This window comes from Bemisia tabaci, chromosome 7 (genome assembly GCF_918797505.1).
Source record: "Bemisia tabaci chromosome 7, PGI_BMITA_v3".
Lineage (NCBI taxonomy): Eukaryota > Metazoa > Arthropoda > Insecta > Hemiptera > Aleyrodidae > Bemisia > Bemisia tabaci.
In genome coordinates, this window is record NC_092799.1 from 34,678,660 (window position 1) to 34,703,672 (window position 25,013).

General features: G+C 40.2%; 1 protein-coding gene across 2 annotated transcripts in view; it reads left to right on the plus strand.

Moving 5' to 3' along the window:
* The window catches only part of LOC109032141 (neuroligin-4, X-linked), a 552,408-nt gene that overhangs the window by 49,396 nt on the left and 477,999 nt on the right, over positions 1 to 25,013 (plus strand). For both annotated transcript variants that reach the window (XM_019044117.2, XM_072302671.1), the window contains one exon: positions 13,980 to 14,997. In XM_019044117.2, the coding sequence (XP_018899662.2) occupies positions 14,893 to 14,997 (105 nt within the window). In that variant the 5' untranslated portion in view covers positions 13,980 to 14,892. The remainder of the gene's footprint in view (positions 1 to 13,979; positions 14,998 to 25,013) is intronic.

Here is a 25,013-nt window from a genome sequence, read left to right on the forward strand (position 1 = left end):
CACGTAGAACACGATTCGCGCATCAAAAATTACCGACATTAACTCCTAACAAAGATATTAATGTTTTTATTTCACATTGGGTACGAGGACTTTGAACTGCCCACTCATAAGAAACTCAAAGCTCTACGTGAGTCAAATCGTGCACTACAACGGTTACAGCAAGCCTCTCAATCGAGCAATGTCCTCACCATGTGTTGTTTAAACTATAAACAACTTGCTACAGCTGAGCCAAAGCGTCAGGATTGAGGATGCCAGATTTTTATATCGCGGAGACTGCCATGATAACGTTTAGCGCGCGATGTGAATCATGTAGAGCATCATGAGCGGATGGTTTGAATTCACGCATGAAGAATCATTAAGTATCTTCGTAAGGAATTGATTTTGGTAATTTTCGTTGTGCGCATCGTGTTTTACGTGAAATTTTGGTTACGGAACGTGTATCAGAATGCTGAAATTTGTGCCTTGTCTACTGGCCCATTGGTTTTATATTTCAAACAAAGCCGTTTTCATTATCTCTCTCTCCTTTTAGAAAAGTTGTATATCGAATGGATTTTTAGAGCCCTTTCTCAAACGGACAAATCTTAATATTCTTTGGAATCTGCTTCTGAGAGACTGTCTATTTAGCTATGTAAGGACTGGGTTTAGAAGGAAGGAACTACGTCTATTGTAAAGGGTTTCGGGTCGTTAGTTGCTCAGAGGAACTTCAGGAACATCTTTATGCAGTTGGTTGAAAATGATTGCAATGAAAATTGTGCAAATGATCTCAGCGATAGAAAATCTGGGCGGGAACCAGCTGTGCGCTAGTTACTTTCAAATGGTCGGGTTCTTTTCGCATTCCAAAGAGGGAAACCAAGTAATTAAAAAATAAAAAACCATAATTTTTAGCTCCCTCAGTTCATCAAAATCGAGAATTTAGAACTCATGTTTCCATTGCATTGTTCATGAATTTCCGATTGTATTTTATTTTTTCGTTCGGAAACTAATCCTCTCCGTCTTCTTGGAATTTCTATGCGTGATTTTGAATAAGTCAAGACAATAGACAGGAAATTCCAAGAAAAATTATGGCTAGTTTTCTTTTAAAAAATAAAAATAACCTAATGCGTGTAACGCCTCAATCGGAGACACAACTTTTTCGACTAAAAGCATCCATGTGTCAACACTTTAGCAGTTTCAAAAGTTTCTAAAACATGAAATGCCTTTGTCAGAAAACACACCGGAAATGGTTTTACTTTACGTACGGTACATATTAAGTCCACGGACACAGACGTCTATGATACTCAAGATTTGTCACAGTAGTAGTGTCACACCTATTCTCCCAGTCCTCAAGACCGATTTAGGGGAGTACTTTTGCATTCCCCGTGAATTTATCAAAACCGCGCCTTCTTGTTAGGCAACCGCTGCACTCACTTCCAGGCCTTTGAAATATGGGGAAATTAGGTTACTGAGGGAAAGTCTCGAATGGGAATTGGGAGAGTGATCGATTTTTTTTTCTGGGGGGGGGGGGGGGGGCGTGATTGAGAGTCTGGCGGGAGTGAATATCGGCACGAAGATGCCCGATAAGAGTCGTGAATTTATTCGGCTCACGACTACGGGTCGCATTGTTGCCGATTGTCGGAGAAAAAGCCTTTATTCCAAATTGATTTACGTTTGAAAGCAATTAAAGTGTTTAGATGGACTGGACAAAGGTTAACCAAACGATTAGGACATCGAAATTGACGTTGATTGATTCAAACTACGTCTCGGGAGACCAATAATCTTATAATCAAGTTTAGAGGCAATAGAAACTCCAAGAAATAGAAATGAAGATATCGGTGGGTAATCTGGTACAAATAAATTGCCAAAAGATGAAAACATATGGCTAAATTTAAATGAAAACCCTTCTCAGGTATCTCTTCAATAGTAGAAAAATTCTCCTTCGGAAATTCGACAAGTCTCTAGGGATATGCATTTATCATTTACCCTTTTTTCGTCTGTTGGGCAGCCGCGCGCTCAACAAGTTTATCAAATATCGGCTTGTTTGATAAACGAACTGTTGCTCAACTGATCAACCTGTAGTTCAATAGTGAAAAAGTGAAGAAGAACCTAAAGTATAAGTTTCCCCTTGTTATGCAGAGGCTGGTAGAGAGCGTCCATTTTTCTTCAAATGAAGATAAACGCAATGCATCAACGTATTTAATTTTCGTGTAGTGACTCACATGCATTCGTGCATTGACTGTTTTAGTTGAAAAATTCGCACCCGACGAAAGAATGAAACGTGAAAGATATTTTACGAAAACCGTGTATTGATTCTATCTATCACTAATGAATGGAACTTAAGATAATCTCTTATTCAATTTCGTTTCTGAGTATGAGATTTGACAAAAATCTACTTCTTGAAAATTTAACGTAATTTTTATTTTGAAGTCATGTGTAGAGAACACTACTTTTTCTGATGATATTAAAATGTCAAAAAAAAAAAATCGAACTAACATTTTAAGTACATGCAAACCTAATTCCTATTGTGCTGAAACCCTCATTTGCCAGTGCTCCTTTTTGTGTGAAAATTGTATTTTTTCTTTCTTTTGCTCACCACAGCTCTGTAACAGCGACATGTTAGCGGTTTAAATTGTTTCATCTAGTGGTTAGGTGGTGCAAAAAAGTACCTGGCGGTTTGGAGTGGAAAAATAATGCGAAAGGAAAGAGAATAGAAGGGAATGAAAATAAATGGTACCGTGAGTGAATGTTGAATAAGACGAAATGCTTGTGTTTTAAAAATCCACTACCTGGGTTTTCGACATTATTAGGTTTGTGTTTGCAGTCTATATTATGAGATTATACTCTCTCCTTTTCCTCAATTATCCGCGGGTTTCTTTCCTTGCTGTTTACAGCATTTTTTATCGCTGCGGTAAAAGATTCTTCTTGGAAACGCAAACGTTTATATCAATGAATAGGAATGTAACTTCCCGTTCTTTTTTCCTCTGATATTTTTTTCAAATTTCATTTGCGTAGAGAAAAACAAATCCACTGCCTTAACTAGATTTTTCATCATTGGGAAGACGCGTTTTACATATTACATTTCTTCCACCGTGAAGTAAAATTTTTTACGTACTGAAAATAATTTAACAACAGCAAAAATACCTTATTCGGCAATAATGTATACGAAACAGAAAATTATTTTCGCCCGAAAAAAATACAAAATACGTCCTCTTGATAGTAAATACTTTTTCTCCACTTCTCGGAGTTTCTTAAGCATTAAGAAAAATTAAATCAAGTTTTTGTGGCCCTCCTTTCTTTTTTTCATTTTTTTTTTTTTTGGTTTGGTATTTTTTATATTTATTCGTTGAAGATCACCTCGCAGGCACTGTGCACCAGAAGGAATAGAAAGTTATGTAAAATCTGACGCGAGTAATTTTCTTGTAATATGAATTCATCTCAATTGTCGATTTGATTCGCACCTCATTTATTGAGTACTCACCAACAATAAGACGGATGACGGGTGTTGTGCTGATAATAATGCAAGGGTGTTTGAAACAACTACTCGTGTTTGGCGGTTGCCCATATTGCATATACTAGTAAACGAAGGCGCTCCGCTGTATCTCATGTTTACAGCGTGCCACGGTGCAGGGCGCTGCATCGAACAACTTTCTTCATAATTAATTTTTGGCGCGTGTACGTAGCATACCACCTTTTTCAATTCCCTTACAAGATGTTCACAAGAAAATCATCATTAGGTCTGTTTTAAAAGTATGAATAAACGTCGGCGTGATTTTACGTTTAATTATCTCAACATGCGTTCAAATTTTCCATCACTATTGTGACTCGGAAAGCAGGACGAGGGTGAGGCGACATGCGGAGCGCATTAGACTGAAAAAGAGCTGAAAGAGTATCGCATTTGATCAAGATATGACTGATTTATGAATGCAAGCGCCTAGCGAGACCTTTTTCCGTAGTGGTGAAATACCGCGTAATCTCTCGTTCTCTCGTGAGAACGGTGGAAGGGATGATCTGCCGGAGCGCATGCATGGTTGCACGACTCGTGTTTCAACATCCACCGTTTCGCATGATCGTCGGTGGAACTGGTGAATTTTCCGCGCCCCAGACGACAACGAACGGTAATTACTCGTTTTTAATTTGGCCTTCTCCGAAACCGGGATGAATACGACTCGTCGACTCTTATAGGTGTTCGGATTATTTCATCGGCTCCCGGATTAGGTTGCCGAATGGTGTGCTATCATTAAACTAGATTAATCAAGGTTGATGTTATCGTGACTTTTGATTCATCTAAGGGACACGTTCTTTAATTTATCAACTTTTTCAAAGAAAAGAAAAAGAAGGCAAGTAGTTGATGAAGAAAAGGAAAAAAAAATAGAAAATACCTATGGAAAAAAAAATTGGAAAGGAAAAAGAAAAGTAGAGAAAACTGGAAAAGAGTGAAGAAAAGAAAAGCAGAAAATAAAATAAGAAGTAAAATAAGTTTATTTATAAAGGGTATCTTAACATCTGACGTCATGTACACCTCTGATAAACATGAATAAAAGAAGAGGAAAGAGTAATAGTACAATAATATATATCCAATATGTGGACGTTTCTTTGCTTGTTGTTTCTGCTCAATTTGCTCAATTCTTGAAATGATTCCAGCTTTATTGGCTGCTAAACGGTTGAGGTTTAGTGTCTTAATTATTTCGAGGAACAAGATCGATTTTTAGGATTGAAGGTAATTCCTTTTAGGTATTGCTGATCATTGAGTAATGCCAATAGTTAATAAAAAAGCCGATTGTTGATAGAATCATCAACATTAAAAAGCAGTCCATCCCGCAAGAATTGGGGATTCAGTTGCGAACAGAATGACTTTGAAATAGGAGGAAGATCAGATTGCCAATTTAGCGAAAAAATGCAGGCATTCTATAATGTTTTACATTCTTTCAAAAATGAATAAGAAAAAAAAAAATTACATAAATAAAATACCGTGCAACAGTATCATTAACTGAACGGCTAGTTTGAAGATGAGCAATAAGATCTTGGGATCCCGCACAGCCCACAGAATTTACCCCCTTTGAACGAGACAACATAATTTTATAGCCGCTCGGCTCCTAGTTTTTGTTCAAAAAGCGTATTATTCCATCAAATAAATTTTAATTTTCGCAGAAAATTATCAACAGCGCAGAGGTTCGAAAAGTGCAACTTTTTTTAATTAGTCGACAGGATTTCAGCGTGAAAACTGGGATTCACGAAGTTGCAACGTCGTCGAACAAGCAGTGCATTTTACACTCGGTTGAACGGGAAAATCCGGGATTTTTTTCAATATGTGGACGGTGATAATTCATCTCCAGAGGATGAATTGATGCAAGATGCAACCGTTGCGCCGCGCTGCCTTCCTCCCTGCGGAGGCGTAGGCTTTTCATAGCGCCACTATTGGCCAGCGCTGCCAGTTGGACTCTGGAAACCAAGTATTTAACCGTGAATTCAATAGAAGTTTGGAGGATTTGTGCTGCATCTGGCTATTAAAACGGGCTTTTCCTTATTGACTCCTGTTACTGAGGTCTCAGGGGTGCATACGCCGGTGGGCTTTAGAGGAAAAAATGAAAATGGAAGCATGTGTTAGTGGGAGTGGATGTTAGCAGTGGAATTTTGTCCGTTGTTGGGAATCCGGGCTCGTTAAAACAAAAAACGCTCTGTGAGCCTGCGTCAGGGGTGTGTAATCAGACTAGGACGATAATTGTTTGTCTCTCCCAAAAGAACGTAACTTTATTTCAGTGTTGCAAAATTTCCCATCGTGAATCGCTCCATAACTAAGAGAACCTTGGGCATTCCTCACTGAAAATTTCACAGACTTTTCCTCAGATTTCATGCAAAAATCAGAAAAAATTTGTATAAAAATTGCACTTGTACATTTTTGTAAAAAAATAATTGTTTGAGTCAATTTGGCAATCTTGGGTTGGAGTTACGTTCTTCCGTTCGAAAAACGACGAATTTGACGGAATTTTGCAATAAGGAACCATTATTTCATGCTCTTATATAGAAGAATCGATCTACATAAGAAAACTATGCCACGTGTAATGTTTCTATAAGGAGCCATAAATTGTAGTTCTTTGTTGCAAAATGTTGTTAAATTGAACCAAATTCAAAGCTTTGTCCACACGCCAAAATTTTTGTAAAATAAGTTAAAGCTGAGATATAACTTATTCCGTCCGTGCAACGAATGTAGCTAGTGGTTCATTACTATGATTTTTGTAGTGACGTTACTCTGAAAAAAAAAAAATGCTTATACATTCGTGACCATACGAAAACATACTACCTGAAATTTCTCTTCAAAAAGCAGCTCTTAACCATTGCGCGCAAGTCAAAGTGGCCCAGATTCGAGAAAAAAAACTCCCGTCTTTCGTTCGCCTTCTCCCAGACGAAGTATCGTACACCCTACGTTTGCAAAATTGACTCAATGAGTTCAATTTTCAACAAAAATGTGACCGTAAATTTTACATCCAAAATTTCGCTCATTTTTGCGAGCAATCATAAGAAAAATCAGTGAAATTTCCGCTCAGAAACTCCCGATAGTTTCCCGGTAAAACTATAATTTCCGAGTGGGAATGCCGCAGCGTTGGAGTGTAGATACGTCTTTTCGTTTCAGGAACGATGCACCGCTTGACTCTAATAAGGACGGAAAGCCCAAGCGACGCACAGTGGCTCGAGTCAATAGGAGACGTCGGACAAAATTTGGAAACTTTAAACGCTTATAACTCCGTTTATTTAAAACTTTGAGGTTCTAAAAAAGGTTTTATCAGTTTCCTCGTGAAATTTCCCTCTAAAAACAACCCTTGAAATTTAAAATGTGACGAAATAAACATGAAAATTTGCAGTTTTAGTGAAAAATTTCATGTCCGACCTCTCCGATTGACTCGATCCACCGTGCGACGCCCCCTCAACACCTCTCGAGCGAGCGGGCTCAAGAGCACCCCTCGAATCAGGGGCTGAATTAAAAAAAAAACATAACTTATGACGCGAGAACCCCGGACGAGCAGCGCGCGATAGGGAACGAACCTGAAGTGGGGGGGGGGGGGGGATAACCGCAGAGTAAAACAAATTGTGTGCCTAACAGATTTAAGGGGTTTCGTATTATTTTTCTCGTCGGGGTTGCGAGCCGCGTCTTTTGGGCCGAGGGAGCGGGAGCCTCTTCAGTCGCTCTTTTCCTTTCCCACGCGGGTGGGGCGCGAGAGGGAGGGGGGCGGAAAGGTCGGGGATATTCACTCATACACGTTGTGTTATCAATTGTTTTCCTCGGCGGAATTAAAACCGCTTCCGCGGTTGTCGGATCTGGGTTGTGGATGATTTACGGCCTACTAGCCAAACTATATCAGTTTTACGAGGGTTAGTGCGCCTTCATTTTCGTCTGATACTGTGAAATACCTCTGTGGTGAAGTAGATACTCGTAGCGCCTTCTACAGTATCGCTTCGACTTGATGGTAAAAGAACACGATTGCCACTGATATTACACTCTTACGCGTGCGCAGTAGCACATTTTTTAATCATCGACGATGAGGTAAAAAACATTCACACCTCAATTTGCAACGTTGCAACTTTTTCATTACCCTATTGCACGGGTAAATGTATATCAACGCTTTCAAATCCGCCGTGATTTTTCCAAGATATGGCGAAAACTAATATTTTGATGTTTCATTCAAGTGTATTGAGTGTTTTCTTTAAAAAAGGGATAAGAGGTACGGTTAAACACCTTCGAATGAACAAAAACGGATCCGAACTTTTATATCCCTTCAAGTACGTACAGGCCCGAAGAGTGTATAAAACGCTGAAATATACCAAGTGATATTATCAGTGTTATGCGCTCTATGATGTAAAGATTATGAGCTGAAATTATACTCCTCCAAATGATCAAATAAGAAAATGAAAAAAAGGAATAGGAAGATAAATACATGAATGAATGAACGAGCAGTTTCAACACAGACGCTTTGAAGAGTGCACCGGCATCGAGGTCTGAATTAGCTGAGAGCACATCGATCTTAAAACTGAGGAAGCTAATAGATACCTCGATTGCATAGTCGGATGCTTTTAAAGGCACGCATCTTTGTTTTCTACGTCTTCTCCGCCATCTAGGATTTGTGAATTTTTAAATTTTAACTAGAAATTCAACTTTCCTCTCTGAAAGTGCCCCCTGGCACCAAGTGTCGCAAGAATCGATCGAACAGGAGCCGAGATAGTATTTTAGGCTACCTCCTTCATCTTTGATTTTCGAACTCTAGCTGAAATTTAAGCTTCCTGTCAATCAATGCCACCTGCGGGCCGATTATTGAAATTGATAGACAAAACTATAGACAAAGATGATAAAAGGGATACGGAGGGATCCTATCGGTGGAAGCGGGTGGTTGCAATGGACAAAGGAGGTAGGCAATAGACTAACTTACGGCAACCCACGAGGAACCCGACAGTTAGTCCATCATTTTCTTCCTTAATCTATGAGAACCACACAATTCACTTAATAGAATCGCTCCATACTCCCTATGTCTTCTTTGTCTATAGCTTTGTCTATCGATTTCAATAATCAGCCCGTTGGTACCAAGTTTCACCAAAATCGATCGAACGGGCAACGCATGCCGCGTGCTCAAACGGACTCGACACAGAAGTCTATATCAGTCAATTTACGATCGTTATAGCGCCTTCATTTTCGCCTGATACTGTGCAACACTTCCGAGGTGGAATAGTTGCTCAGAGCGCCTTCGTAGTTGTCGCCTCGGTTTGATGGCAGAAGATCACGATTGCCGCTTATGTTACACTCTTGCGCACGCGTAGTAACACATTTTCTCATCACCGACGACGAGGTAAAAAACATTCATCCTCGATTTGTGACGTTCCAACTTTTGCCTATTCTGCACGGGTAAACAAAAAAAGGAAACAAATCTTCAAGTGCATAAAGAAATACCAGGGAGTCATGCCCTCTGGCCGTGTCCTGTTGTTTTGCTCTAAACAACAAAATGTTTCCGTTTTTTCTTGCTTTTTTTTTACGCAATTCTGAACAACCAATGAGAGAGCCACTTCTAATTTTAGGTTAGAAAACAGCATTGCTTTTCTGAACAACACAAGAACGACCTGCTTTGAGCACGTTGCAGTTGTACAACAATGTTGCTGTAGGGGTTCCCAAATTTTGCGCGCAAAAATACCATACAACACAAAACAACTTCAAACAAAATGCGATTGCCGCTTGTTTTCACAACATGTTGCGAGTGTTGCCTCCGAACAAAATACGACTATTCTCACCATTTGGCAACGAAAAGTTTCTGCGGGGTCATGGTCCCGTTTTCTTTATTTCGAGCCCTGCCCCTCTTTGCCGCCTTCCCCACCGCATCGGTGGTCGCTCGTTGCGGAGGAGAATTGGTTATTTGTTGGAGTTAAGCCGATATAAGACGGAGGCTTTTTGAAGTTCAGTTGGAATTTTCGCACGAGCGCCTCCCGAGACGGAGCCCGGCGGAAAAGAGTCCTCCCGGAGCTCGGGCCGCCTTTGAACTTGAGACAATGGCTCACGGCTAGTTGCTTTTTCTAGCCGGTTAACTTTATTGGCCTATCACGTGAGCCCGATGACCGCGCCCGCCCGCCCGGAAAATCCCTTTATCCCCGCAAAGAAATAAATGAGCTATCAACCTCCCTCCCAGGACTTATTAAGCGCTTCATCTGATCTGGGGGCTATCCTCCCGGGCCAAGGAAGAACGCCGTATGAGCCTTTAGGCGTTGCCTAATTTCCTCCGATAAAAGCCGAATTTACCAGGAAAATTTCGGAAATTATTTTCCAAAATTTTCCTTTGCATGGATCAATTCAAGAGGGAAACTACTACAGAACCGCTAATGTCCATTTTTCTAATTTGGCGTAAAGATAATGAAATCAATTGCTCTGGAAAATGCTGTTACTCGGGTGCAATGGTAAGCTAAGGGCTTTTGTAGAAGAGCCCTACTACGGCATTTTTGTCGAGAAACTTTCGAGACACCCTGTCGAAGCTCTAAGCAAACTCCTCCCTTCAAATCAAATCAAATCAAACCAAACTAAATTAAGTTAACCTAGCCTAACCAAAAAACCTACCAAAAACAACACGTAGAAAAACAAAAGTGATGACCAAACAGCCAGTAGAATATCTCCTCTCATTTTGCTCTGATTTTTCGCTGTAATAAAACATATTTTAATGTGGAATTTCTGCTTATTTACTACAGCGAACATGAATAAAATTCAACTCTTTGATTTTGAAGACACAAGTTTCGAATTTCCCTTTGTTTTCTCAACTACGAGGAGTAAAAACACATTTCTGTAAGTGGTAGAAACCCGTGCTCGCTTCTCATTGGTGCCGGATGACATCATTCGGTTCTGCGCGAAACCGGGGTGTTTTAAATTTGAGGAAAAGTTGCGCTATTCGAACTGCGTATCCCTCGGTTTCTAACTTATTTTTTCACATTTTTAATGTGCGCATCGTGTTCCAAGCGTTCTTTACCTTTGCAAAAGTATATATTCGCGAGTCAAAATTCACTCATGGTTTAGTGATCCATTCTGTCGTGCTAAAGAAGAACGCCGTATGAGTATTCAGACGTTGCCAAATTTCCTTCGATGAAAACTTTATTTACTGCGAAAATTGTGAATATTTTGTTACAAAATTTTCAGACAATATTGTACGCAATTTAATCTAAAAAATATGAGAATTGTAAGGAAAAATATGCATAAATGTCGTCAAAAATATATGTTTTATCAAGGGAAATTTGACAACTCTCGAATGTTCATACGGCGTTCTTCCTTAGCATGACAGCATTGTATTGGCAACATCTCTCCGACATTCTTTGCACATGCCCGAAATTAACTACTGCATCATTAACATTAACATGACGTATAATTATCATAATTTGTGTTATTTGTACAAATAGCGAGTGCGCACATTTTGACTGAGGTCTTTTCCTCTTGCTACCCGACATTAACCAGCGCGCCGGTTATACCTCCGTTGCCCTTAATGACACTCCTCCTCGCACTCCAAGTTTCAAGTTTAAAAACTCGTGATCGAAAATGAACCGAAAGTCCCGACGAAACTCCGCAGTCCCGAAGTTGGAAATTTTCTTGATGAGGAAACAATAAAAAATCGCAGCGAGTTGCAGGGAGCCCCTCTCATGCGGCCACTCGAGTATAGTCCCTTCCGAAACTTGGGCGGGGAGCGCGACAGGTGGAGGTTGAAAAAGGTTGCCGTCCTGCAGAAGAAATCGGTAAATTAACCTCAAACAAAAAAGCCTAACCTCGCAAATCGGCAACCCTGCAGCGAGCGGCTGGAGTAAAAAGTTCAACTTAGATTTATCATTCATCGTCTCCAAACTTTCGCGCCCTTGCTCCCTCTCGCGGCTTTGTTTTCTGCAGTGGCGCGGCGTGCTTTGCGATATATCGATTGATCTGCCATTTAAACCTATGGAAAAGGATCGATTAACAAGGTGCCCGCAGCGAACACCTTAATGATCGATTCTTTACCACAGCTTCAAATGGGGAGATATCGAAAATCGATCTTTCATGCCTCGCTACTGGTTTTCTGATTTGCTGAAGGCACGCTCCGATGCTCAAAATTCAACCCCCCCCCCCCGGGTTTAATGCCCCCCGCCCTTGGTCTGTTCTTGTGATTGGAGAAGCGACAATCATATCGAGTCCTTTAAAATGGATTTATAATTGGAGCTTAGTGTGATGACCGTACTCGCCTCGTCGCGATTACGTTGGAAAGTTGCGTTACTGGTGATTTCTGCCGGAATTAATTTAATTTTCCGGCGCGAGCAGAAGCGAAATGCGGTTCCTTGACCCGCGCAAACTGTCACGTAGCAAGTAAAGGGTGAATTTGTCGCCGCGAGACGCCGAAACTGTTAGAAAAGCTTGTTGGATAAACGGGTTTGTCGCGCAACTGAATAGCGGATTTAAACAATCGTGAATATTTTGAGTGTTTGTTTGAAGCCATCAGAAATGGGCCTGTTGCAAACCTCAGCTAGAGTTGTGTTAAAATAATAATGAATAGGACTCACTTGCACTTTTTATTTTATTAAATTCGAATGCGTTTCGAGAGCTCTGCCTTCATCCTCGGCGATAAATCGCGACTAGTTCTTCAGCTAGAGTTGTCTCCAACAAGAAATGGCTAAAAAATCACGAAGAGCGCATCGGGAAAGTCTGAAATTAACTCCCAACTTCACAATCTGCTGAAGAATTATTCTTTTTTCAGCTTCCCGCTCCTAAAACGGCACAGGTGATTATTTTGTAAGAGGAGTCATTCCATCCAACCCTGCCGCACTAGGATGCTACGCAATTTTCATCATGGCTGACCTTCCACGTGCAAATCGTAAAGAAGCACCATGACGTATATCAGCGCAAGGAAAATGTATGCAAAAACACCCGGTCTTTAAAATTTCGTCTCATCACGTGTGTTTTTGCGGGTTGGGGTCGGCTATGTTGAATACTATTGCGTATAGCATCATAGTGCGCAATGGTTTCGAACGATTGTTTCGACGATGGAACGACTCCTCTACTTACGAAAAGTTTAATTGTGCCGTTCTTTAATTTTTGAGGCGGGAAGCTTACAGAAGCGCATATTTCTTATTAGGCAGATTGTGAAGTTAGGAGTGTATTTCAGACTTCCCGATGCGCTCATGGGTGGTTTCACGATAACTGGAATAGTTTTGTCGCCGTAACAGACAATACATTTTTCGGTCATATTTTTAGTAGTAATGATTGATAAATTCACTCGAATTTGTTTGCATTACTCTACACAGGGTCACGTGTTATAACGCTTTTCAAAGATTTATCGCTCTAATTTTCAATTTTAATATATAAATGGCCGAAAATGCTGTCTGTTACGCTGACTTTTTACCGCGTTACAGAAGGCAAATTTTCGGAATTCACATAATATTAATTGAGAAGTAGAGCGAGAAATCATTAGAAAGCGTTATAATACGTAAGCCTTTGAAGATTCATGCGAAAAAAATCGAGTGATTATCATTTCTAATAAAAATATGACCAAAAAATGTGTTGTCTGTTACGGTGACAAAACTATTCCAGTATTATCATGAAGCCACTTTCATCGTGACTTTTAAGCCATTTTATTCAAAGAACAACTCTTCTTTTTGCTCTGGGTGAAGTTTGCAACAAGCCCATTCAAGCAGCGCGTTCTATACCAAGCTCTCAGTTATTCCAGTACGTGAAAAATTTGACAGCGCCGCACCTTCATTTTAAATTGATAAAACCTGTAACGTATAACGAGTGTTAGCGGTATCAACATCACCACCAAGTGCGCTTCAGCGTGTTTCTTTTCACGTGCACTCCTAAATTGAGCTCCTAGTTGCACCTTGTTATTTTGAATGCTAGCATGTGGATGACTTGTCTGCCATTCGATAACTCAGCCGGCGCAGGGTTGTTGTGTTGTGCTGGAAACCTCCTCACCTCGTAGAGGATACTAGAAGCTCAACCTCTCTAATTGGTCCTCGACCAGGGATCAAAGTTCCCCGGGGAACTGAAAAGTTCTTTATCTGCAACGGCAGTTATAAACTTTTAAGAAACTCGTAAAATTTTGAAAAGACAACTAATAAAAGGAAGCATTAAAATTCATGATTTAGGAAACGTCTTTTGGTATTATTAAGTAAAATTTACAAGACTTAATTCAAGTAAGAACATTTTTCAAAAAACAATCCTCCTAGAGGATTTACTCTAGTTTGTGATTAATACTTAAAATGTTTATAAAATTTTTTTTAAAAAAACCTAATAAGCTGTAATTTTTAAAGACTTTTTTGCGTAAATTTTTCTTTGTAATCTTCCCGAAAAGGGTTTCCTGAAAGATGATTTCTAGATGGTTTTTTCAAAGCTTTAATAAGCACATTTGAACGGTTATCAATGCAGGAGCTCCTGGCAATGATCGGAAATATCTTTTAAAGCAAATAACCATTTTTCCTCAACAATCCACTTGTATTCTGTAATTATTTACCCTTACCTTTTCTTTACTCTGTTTCAGGATTCTTCGATTCCGCAACCAATTTTACGAGATACTTCGAGATGGCTCGTAAACGGAAAATCGACGGGCCGACCTACTCAAACTTTACCCTCATTCGAACTCGAACGGCTTCAATCTTCAGTCTGAACATTCCGCTAAGTCCGTCAATCACCCTTCGGCTTATGTGCGGATGAATCATATCTAACAATAATTCATTCATTTGCTCACACAAATCCGTTATCATATTGATTGTTTGAGTTGCTCAGGTTAGTTTTAATGAAAAATATAAGTTTAATTATTTAACCGACCCGTCATTGCTTGAAGCATTCTCTCGTTCAAGTTCAACCAATCTGTGATATTCTCGTTAGAAAAACCTCGTTTCGTTGTTTTTCAATGATTTTCAAGGAAATCGCAAGCAACTTTTTCTTCTGAACGCACCGATGCAAATTAAACTTTGCCCATAGCAATTTAAATGAAGCAACCCTTGCGCTGAGTCTGATCATTCTGCAGTTTTTAACCTAGCAATCAATTCTCTGCTTACATAAAGCACGGATTCTACCAACAACTATTGCTACTTTAGTTCGTTTGCTCAAACGGATCCGGAACTTCACCGGTAAACACTGTGCTTTCATTACAAGTGAATCCTACCTACAACTAATACTTTAATTTATTAAAACCGACGATTCCGGAACTGGATTTTTCTCGATTCATCTCCGTGTTCTCTGCGAGTGCAAATTCGAAGTTTTCGGTTTTCGGATTTCGAGATTTTTCGGTTTCGCGATCGGTGTGTGACGTGTCGGTATTGTGTTGGCGGATGTGTTGGAAGTGACTCAGGGGTCGGCACAGTGCTGCTAGCGGCGGGAACTAGCGGAGCGAGGATGGCGTGGCGTTGAGACGGAGGAATGGATGACTATGGGCGGCGAAGAGGGTGACAATGTTGTCATGTGTCCTCCTGGTCCAGATGATGTTCATCGTCGCCAGCGCTGCCCCGCGATACAGCTCGCGGATCGTCAACACCCAGGCCGGAGCTGTCAGAGGGGTGAGTTACCTTTTCTTTTATTACTTATACATGATGATATAATGTGAGATCATGAACGCCGAGCAGAACATCGTGCATGAAATTATGACCGAACAGCTTGTCTGGTACGGCCATGTTCAACGAATGGCGGATGATAGATTACCTAAGAAGGTACCAGATTGGGTTCCTCCTGGGAGAAGACGCAGGGGACGTCCAGCAACATTGTGGAAAGGTGGCATTCAAGATGAAATTACAAGATGCCATTTACCAGATGACCTCTGGGTCGATAGACAAGAGTGGCGTTAGGTGTCGCAGAGCGCCCGGGCGCGCTGTACAAAGCGACTTGAATGTATGTATGTACTTATTCTTACTTACTCCTAAACTTTCCTCTCTTAATTTTTTTTATTTTTTAACCTTGGTAGACCATGCATTTTGAACAAGGTCAGCAAGAACCCTCTCGTGGATTCAAGATCCGCATGTCGCTGAAACTAGAATGTGGCTTTGAAGATCACTCAATCTATCATCCCAACAACGAATGACCTAATAAAATCCACAGCCTCTGTTGTTTTTTGTTCAAAAAAGGGTGAAACAAGCCGAAGAATGCGAATTATGAATTCAGCGGGAACGGCAGACAAAGCAGATGAGCAAGCTGGCGCCAAATCTTTACCCCTCCGACGCAAAAGCGTATCTCCATTTTAACTTGAGCTCTGGGAATCATATGGTTTTATAGACAATAGGGCCCACTCCAAAACTGAGTTATGCCAGAGGGGTGACGGACGAATGGACGAGACGTAAAAAAAGAAGAAGAAAAAAAATAAAAACATTTTAATGCGAAACGAGGGCAAGACGAGAGACTGAGACAAAATAAGTAAATTAAACCGGGCGGACGGGGGAGGGGGGCAGAAAGTGCAAATAAGTCCTCTTTGAATACGTAACAAATGTTTCATTAGGTAATTTAAATTTCTCGACCAAACACCGGGAGCTTTATGAATGACTGTTTTGTTTCTTTGCCCTGATTCCCTGCATTTTAAGTCTCGCCTTCTCCTCGTTCTCCTTTTAGTGCTCCCTTTTTATAAACCTGCCAGTTATTTTTAATCTCCCACGGAATAATATTTGACTTAATGAAGAGACCTTCAGGTCTGATACAGCGCTCCTTCCTTTGAAATTGCTTCGCTCAAACTGGAAACAGATGAGCTTTTTGCGGCGATTAAGTTGCCCCTGAACTCGGAGCAATCAAAGGCACGATGCGGAATTGATGATCTAAAATAGTTAATGCGATAACGTTTCTCACGAACAATTCTTGAGGAAATTAACAAAATAATTGGTTTTAATTGAAATGATTAACGAGTCTTTGCATTAGATTGCCACGAATTTCTGTTTGCATCTTTTTTGAAAATAAAGTTGTGCTCAAAGCAAACGCAATCTCGAATCCACTTTTTCGTTTCGTAGGCTAGGTAATAACCTTTTAGTACCAAGCCGTATAATTATCGTCATCATCTCCGAAGATCCTCTCTCAAATGATTTAGTTAACTTTCCAAGAAAAAAAAAACCTTTATTTTCCCAAGAAGATGTGTTAAACTTCAATATTCTCATGATAAATGGATGAAACTTAAGCCTGGTTTTCCCAAAAAGGCATCTAATTCTCTTTCGTTCACGAATATATAATTTGTTTTCTAATGCTGTCCTAAGGCCCCTTTAAAATTGTCCAGAATTTTGATGTCTGCCATGTAGGACCAAATCGTAGGACCAGGCGTGAGAAACATCTGTAATACAAAACTTACGAAATTTGAGCTTGAAAAATGGCCGGACCCTTTCCTGTACTGCAAGATTTCTAGAAAGGAACCTACTACGTAGATTTCCAAAGCACGAACTGAGTCCTGAATAATTTGTAATGAAAACTAACGCTCAGAAAATTTCATTAAAGAGCTACGAGATAGGCGATCATTATTTCGCTATATACAGCTCTCTATATTTCCCTTTATCCTTTTGTTTCCTATAATCTCAGTTTACTTCCCGAAGTACACTCAATCTCATCTCCCTGTCTAATTTGTTCGCAACTCTTCAAATTTTCAACATGCACCAAGTTTGCGAATGCTAAACCACTCGTCATTGAATTGGCGGGATTCGTCGAACCGCTCGTTAGAAGTTGCATTTCAAGTCTCCGTTTCGCGGAGCGGATGAGAGAAAAGTTTGTCGGGCAAATCCGCAATTCTCCGCAACTTAGAGAAGAAAGAATCCGGAACGATTTATATGTCAAGAGAATGCGGTCCGTAAGACTTTGAGACGGAGTCATCCTCTCTTTTGACAAGCAAATTGGATAAATTGGTTTCATACCTAGTCTGCCTCGAAATGATCCGAGATATTATTCCTTAGCGGCTCATCTAACATTTTTTTTCATTTTATTTTTAGATTTTTTTGATATAGTAGACTACAACAGCCTGATTGTTGAAACGTTAACTGGCTATGTCGGCAAGATAAGACGAGGCGTAGCTCTATCTGCGCCGTATACTACATATCGACGGTGAAACTACCAAACCACGTATCTCGTTTGCGGTGTTTAAAAATCTACGCTCACATTTTATTTTTTTGAAGTAGACCAAATCAATATCATTCCTTAAAATTTTCACGGAATTTTCTCCGCACAAAGAGGAAAAATCACAGAAATTTTCAAGACTGGATGTTAAGTAGTTTTTCAGTTCAAAAATAAAGTATGACAGGAAGTCTGCGACGTCGCAAACCGAGATACGTGGTTTGGTAGTTTCACCGTCGATATATCGATTTTCGATTCTTGTCGTGCCGATATAGGTAAACATTTCGGTTTACATGGAACACTAACGTTTTTAGTCTAGAAAAAGTTACCATTAGGCGATCATTAAAGTTACTCTTCGAAAGTAAATTATCAGTGGTTGGAGACCAGTCGTCTATGGGAAAATTTGTCCTCGGACCCGGCTCTCATAAATTCAATTCGCCAACAATGCGGGCCAGTTTTCTCGTTACCTTTCGACTCCTGCATTTCAGTCGGTTGCAAACTTTTTTGCGTTAATTAATAATGAATAGGACTGTGCTGACGTATGATGATGATACGTTCTCGTGACGTCACTATTGATTTTTGTTTCGACGCGGCTCATTCCAAATTCATGCCGGAGAATTGAATAGGCCAGGCCCCTGAGCGAGTGAAAGGAGCTGGCTTATTTCACCACTCCGTCAACACAAGCGAGCATGAGTGAAGGTTGTCAAATTAAGAGGAATTCCAACTCACGAAAATGCATAAAGACGGACGTGCTTTATCGTTGAATTTTGGGGTTCGCCCAAGATTCGCCTCTTCTTTTTTGGGTGAACATTCGGATATTTGTTAGGACAATATTTGGATCGCATTTAGCGAAAAGGAACCAGCGTTATTATAGTGTTTTCAAAACCGTACAAATTCTTTTTTTCTTTTAAAGATAATGAATATATGGACAGTATTAAAATTTACACAATTATTTCCCTTTGAAATCAACAATTTCATGGTGGGATGAAAAAACAATTTGCTATTTTGGGAGATTTTTTAAATAATTATGAAGGAGCAACATTTTTACAAAACTGTATTCGCGCTGGTTCCTTTTTGCTGAATGCGATCTGCTCATTTATGCAGAAATCATATGTGTATATGTCGCAGGCAATCAGTCAAATAAGGCTTTTTATCAAACGCCCAATCAGATAGCCAAATGACAGTTTACGATATTTTGTAAACTTATGGTGAAGAGTTAACGATTTTTCGATATTTTGGGGAAAATAACTCATCAAATGTACGAACTCCCCTCAATTGATGCTTAAATTTTTAAATGATAAAATTTTAAAAATTTCTGTATTTTATGATGTGCTTAAAATTTCCAGATACTTATTCGTTCAGGAGCTATAAATTGTGTAAAAGACTTCTGCATGATACACATTTTTACGGAGAATTCTTACTTACAGGAAAAATGAATTATTTGGCCTAAAATTATGATCAGAATAAACATTTTAATCTGAGTAAGAGTATATGACTATTTGCCTACGACATATATAATGCATATTGTCCTCTATGCCTATGACCCTCAAAATGTGATGAATGAAGCATCTTTTGCTTTTCCAGCTTTCTTCGTGATTAGAGGTGAAATCTTGGCTCTTCGATGACCCTGTTTTCAACTCTGATCTCCAATTGCAACCCGCATGAAACATTTTTATTTTAAGGCTGGCAACACTGCTTATAGTGCGGACGCATAGCCCCGTCGCAGCGCGCTGCATGCTGCATGAATCATAAACAATCCAAAATAATAGAGGTTCGAAATTACCAGCCGCTTTTTAATAACTTCTCTCTATTGTTGAAGATAATGGTGGTAGTTTTATGAAGAAAAGGCCTGCAAGAGAAACCCACAGCCTTCAAGTTCTGATATCGATTCTAAGATACAATATAGGATAGGCCTTATCATTTAAGGAAACTACCCGAAAACGTGAAGAAATTAAATTGATTGCCAGGGCAATCGGAGATTTTAACAATTCTTATAAACACAGATCAAATGGATGTCCTATCCAAACGACGTCATTTTTAGTTTTGCCATTCGACCAATGATTCTAAAAAACATTTATATCTTGTTCAGGAGTTGATTTCCAGACTTTCCCCTCGTGTAATTGGTTTTCTTTGTGGAATTTTTTAAAGAATGCACGTAGCGTTGTGCTTTAATTCAAACCTTGTCTAGAGGTCCATTCTCAATTATCTGAGCAATTTTTAAGAGTCTTGAATGATAAATGAAAATTTTAGGAAGATGGATGATTCGTTCCATTACATTTTCCTCTTAAACGTTGCTAGGTCCTTTTTCTCAAATCATCACTTTTCGGCCATAGTATCACAAGCACCATACGACGTTTCACAATTTCCGCCGCCATTTTATTTTTGCGCAGAGAAATTGTTCAACGAAGCTGTCCGAAAATTTCACTGGATTTTATCGGCAGTTTGTATATATACTAATTTCTTAACCAAACTTAACGAAAATCACTTCCTCCGAGCAATGAAGTCCCTTTTTTCGTCGCTGCCGTGTTATGGTAGAACGACATATCGACGTATTCTTAGATAGGTATACTTATAGATAAACGTAATTAAATATTTCTTCGTCAGTAAAATAATATCAAATGTAAGGAACTGGTGCTTAATTACATTACCCTACTTCCTCAGACAAACCACTATTATCGGTGGTTTTCCCATTATCTAAGTACCGTTTTTCCGATAATTTGTCTTTGAAGGAACAGAGCGCGCTCATTTTGTGCGGTTGAGCACAGGGGAGAATTTCATGAGCCGCCACCTCCCGCGGCGCACTGTGATCCAAAACTCAAGAATAGGAAGAAATAAGTCGTATAATGACGGAAAGATCACGAAAGTTTCGAAACAGATGTTTTTTGAGTCGCTAATTTCGAATTTGATGTCTAATTGTCTACATTTTAACACCCTGGCCTATAAATTCCACAATTACAAACACGATATATTTCGATTATTATGGCACGCTGCGGCGCGGCGTGCTGCCGGCTCGGAACGCGCTCTGACGCCTACAAACCTAAGGGATACTTCAAGCATTGCGCGATGCGTGAAGTATCCCCTTAGGTTTGTAGGCGTCAGTGCGCGCGCGGGCGGCTGGTGACCGATTTCTTGTGGGGAGAGCTCCCTGGCGGAGAAACTCGTAAATTGTGTAATTTTTTTTTTTAATTACACACTGCCGCCAGGATAGCGAAGAGAGCCGTAAGTGCAAAATTGTCGAAATCGAGTTTTCTTCAAAATTCGTCTAAACTCTTTTAGATGAAATTACTGAGACAGCTAAAACAGCAAATTGCCAGATACTACCATACATATTCGTAGATATATACAGATTCAACCAACCATTTCTCTGTAAAAAAAATGAAATGGCGGTGGAAATTTTGAAACGTCGCATGGTCCTTTTTCACCTCCCGGTCATAGTATCACAAGCGCCATGTGATGTTTCAAAATTTCCGCCGCCATTTTATTTTATTTTTTACAGAGAAATTGTTGATTAAATTTGTTTGAAAATTTCACTGAACTCACCTTGTGCTGCCGATAAAAGTCCGTGAAATTTTCAAAAACAGATTCCACCAACAATTTCTCTGTAAAACAACAAAACGGCGTAATGTAAATAAATGATAATATAATTCTCCGTTAATTGACGACGGAAACTGTGAAACGCCGCATGTCGATTATGCTTGTGTGATACTTCGGCCGGAGGGTGACGAGATCCTGTTTTTTTGCCCCCCCCCCTCTCACTCTCTTTCTCTCTCTCTCTCACTCTCACTCTCTTCGGTAACGCGGGGGTTTCGGGGGCACTGTGCGACGGACTTCTTTTCACTCGGGGAGGGAGGTATGTCTCGGAAAAAGTTGTCCGATTAATTAGGCTTGTTTGCAATGAAGAGCGAGAAAAACGGGGTCACGAGGGAGTCGTGACAGCAGGCGAAGAAAGGAGGGAACAAACAGGGATCGGAGGTGAGCCGGTGAGAATTCCACAAAGTTTTGAAGGGACTAACGACTAATGACGAACGGTTCGCGCCCCGTTATAAAATTACCGAAGGGGTTGAAGGGAGCCTTCGGAATCTCCGCCGCCGTTTTTCACCCCTTTGACACGACTCGCGATGGGGAACTGCCGTTCTGAGAAAAAACGCCGTATGAACCCCCAGGCGTTGCCAAATCTTCTTAGATGAAACGCTATTTTTTCTCGTAAACCTATGCATATTTTTCCTCAAATTTTTTAGATAATTTTATTCGTAATTTCACTCAAAGTTCCGGAAAATCTCAGACAAAAATATTCATAAATTCTCTCAAAAATAAACATTTTAGTGAAGGAAATGTGGCAACCCTAGAATGTTCGTACGACGTTTTTCCGTAGCACGGCAGGGAAAGCGGGAAATTCTGCTCGCGTTGGCAACGCCGGTCGAAAATACGAGGGAACTCAGCCACTGATGCGAGTCTTTTAATCCTTTCCATTAAGCGCTTCCGTTTTGTCGGTGCGCTGCAATCTGAAATTCCGGCGTGATTTTTAATAGATTCCGCGCTCTCGCCTTCCGGAATTTCCCGGGGCTCCCAGGCCGCCGTCCCCGTCGCCCAACACCGAACGGCCGTGTTCCTTTGTTCCGGAGATCTTTTACTTTTATCAACTGCGAGTACTTTCGATGTGTTCGCAAAGTTTGTCCCGGGCTTTGTTTGATTTACTTGCGAGTTCTCATACCGGGAGCAGGCCTTTTAAAAGAGAATTAACGGAAGTAACGAAAGAAACTTTAAAAGGATAATTCCTCGAGAGGGGCCCATCCACAAATGGTCACGCAATGAATTATAATAAAAGAATTAATTAAAAAAAGTTGAGAAGTATAAAGATGGATTTCATCTTCTAAGGATTAATCCGCAAAAGAGGTTTGCTCGACCCATGCCTGCAGCCTGATGGTTGAAGTTTTGTGTTTGTTGGGTAGACATAGATGACATAGGTTAAAAGGCGGAGAGTGATTGGTCGGCTATGTCTTATCGCTGCCTCGTCGTGCTATGTCGGGTAGAATTCACGACAAACTAAAGGCACCTCTCAAGTTTCCGACATTATGTCGTCCATTCCACCTGAAAAAGGCACGATAAAGCAGCGATAAGACATAAGCGACCAACCAGGCACTGCCTTTTATCCTATGTCATCTATGTCTACCCGACACAAAATTTCAACAATCAGGCTGCAGTGCATACTGCTGTCCAGACTTTATGATTATGTCTATCTGAAATGCCTGAAAGCGTTTTTGACGAAACAGCGAACATTTGTTCAAGTAGTTGCATTTTATATAATGATTTTTTTCAATAAAAAATGTTAAATTTTATGACCTTTCTCCTCAATGGACCACTAGACAAGGTACGAATTTCAGCATTCTGATACATGTTTCTCAACTAAAATTTCACGTAGAACACGATGCGCACAAGGAAAAGTACAAAAATCAACTCTTTACGAGGATATTTAATGATTCTTGATGCGTGAATTCAAACCACCCGCTCATGAAAACTCAATGCTCTACGTGATTCGCATCGAACGCTAAACGTTATCATGACAGTCTTTGCGATATAAAAATCAGGCAACCTCAATCTTGACACTTTGGCTCAGCTATAGCGAATTGCTTATAGTTTGAGCAACACATGGTGGGAAATGTATATTGCTCGATTAAGAGGCTTGCTGCAACCGTTGTAGTGCGCGATTCGACTCACGTAGAGCTTTGAGTTCCTTGTGAGCGGGCAGTTCAAATCCCTCGTAACCAATGTGAAATAAAAACGTTAATATCTTCGTTAGGAGTTTATTTCAGTAATTTTCGTTGCGCGAATCGTGTTCTACGTGAAATTCTTGTTAAGAAAAATGTATCAGATTGTTTAAATTCGTACCTTGTCTAGTGGTCCATTGTTCAGGAAGTAACGAAGCTAGCTCGAAGAGAAGCTGAAAAAGTGTATTCGACCCCTTGCTTGTGCATACTCCTGTCTAGTCTTAATGATTATGCCTATCTAAAATAACTATAATTGTTTACGACGAAACGGCGATAATTTTTTCAAGCAGTTGCATTTTATATTATGATTTTTCTCAATAAAAATTGTGAAATTACATGACCTTTCTTCTCAATTTTTTAGAAAGTAACGGAGACAGCTTGAAGAGGAGCTGAAAAAATTATTCTTTACCCTCGGTAATAGTGGCGGAAATATAACAAGAAATAAAATATCAAAAAATGAATAGACGAAAATTGCTCGATTCTGGGCGAGATCGTCGCCGGAAGTAGCGGTTGAAATGGCGTCGCTCGCGAGATAAGGCGCGGAGATTGCGGCGTTTCTCTTCAGGACGGGGGAGGTGCTTACCTGGAAAAAGGGGCTCTTATGAGTGACCGTAAATTACGGGGACGTCGCGTTGCCGAACGGTGATAAGTATAATGCGATCTAATGCGATCGGCGGGCTCCAATAAATCTGATAAGTGGTCGCGAATAAATCATAACGCCCGCGACGGCCGGGGACGCGAACGGGGAGACGCTATCGAAACCTGGCGTTATAATCAGGGAGAGTGCGGCAAGGCGGACGGCCGCTAAATTGCGGGAAAAATAACTGCGCTTTTATAAGTTCCCCGCCCGGTGCCACATCACGGAGACCGGGAAATGAACTACATTTTGTAATAAGGAACTGCAATTGGGCGCACACTCCTTTTCTGCCGTGCTAAAGAAGAACGCCGCGCCGTATGAAAATTTGGGAGTTGCCAAATTTCCCTCGTTAAAACATGTATTTTTGACAACAATCATGCATATTTTTCCTTAAAATTTTTAGATATTTTAGATTAAATTGGGTACACAATTGTCTGAAAATTTTAGAAAATAATATTGGCAATATTCCCAGTAAATTCGGTTTTTATCGAAGGAAACTTGGCAACGTCTAAAGTCTCTTAAGGCGTTTTTCCCTAGCACAGCAGTCATAGAGTGCTGCGCCCTTTGCAGCGGTTTTGCTTCGTTTCTGTACTATTCATACATTGGTGCATGCTCGCAACGTCTCATGGGTTTTGCTCCGATTTCTTGGGGCCGTTGTTATTGGTCGTGTTTAATTGAACATTGTGAAACTAAAATCAGTCTATGTTAAAGCCTTAGCGCTTCATTCTTAGCATTCCAACTCCCCTTTTCTTTCAGAATAGGGACTATGCTGCCGTGCTAAGGAAGAACGCCGTATGAACATCAGAAAGTTGCCAAATTTTTTCTTAGAAAATGTTAATTTTTGAAGAAAGTTATGAGTATTTAGCATTGAAAATTCCAGACTATTTAGATCAAATTTAGAACAAAATTCTCTGAAAAATCGGAAGAAAAATATTGACAAATCTCTCCGAAAATTATTGATTTACCAAAGGAAATTTGGCAACGCCTAAAGGTTCATACGGCGTTTTTCCACAGCATAGCAGTATGAGAGATCACAATGACGAACGACCACACTGAACGGACCTTCGTTTCTCATTTTTGTCCGTGGTTGCACTATTTCGCCGAG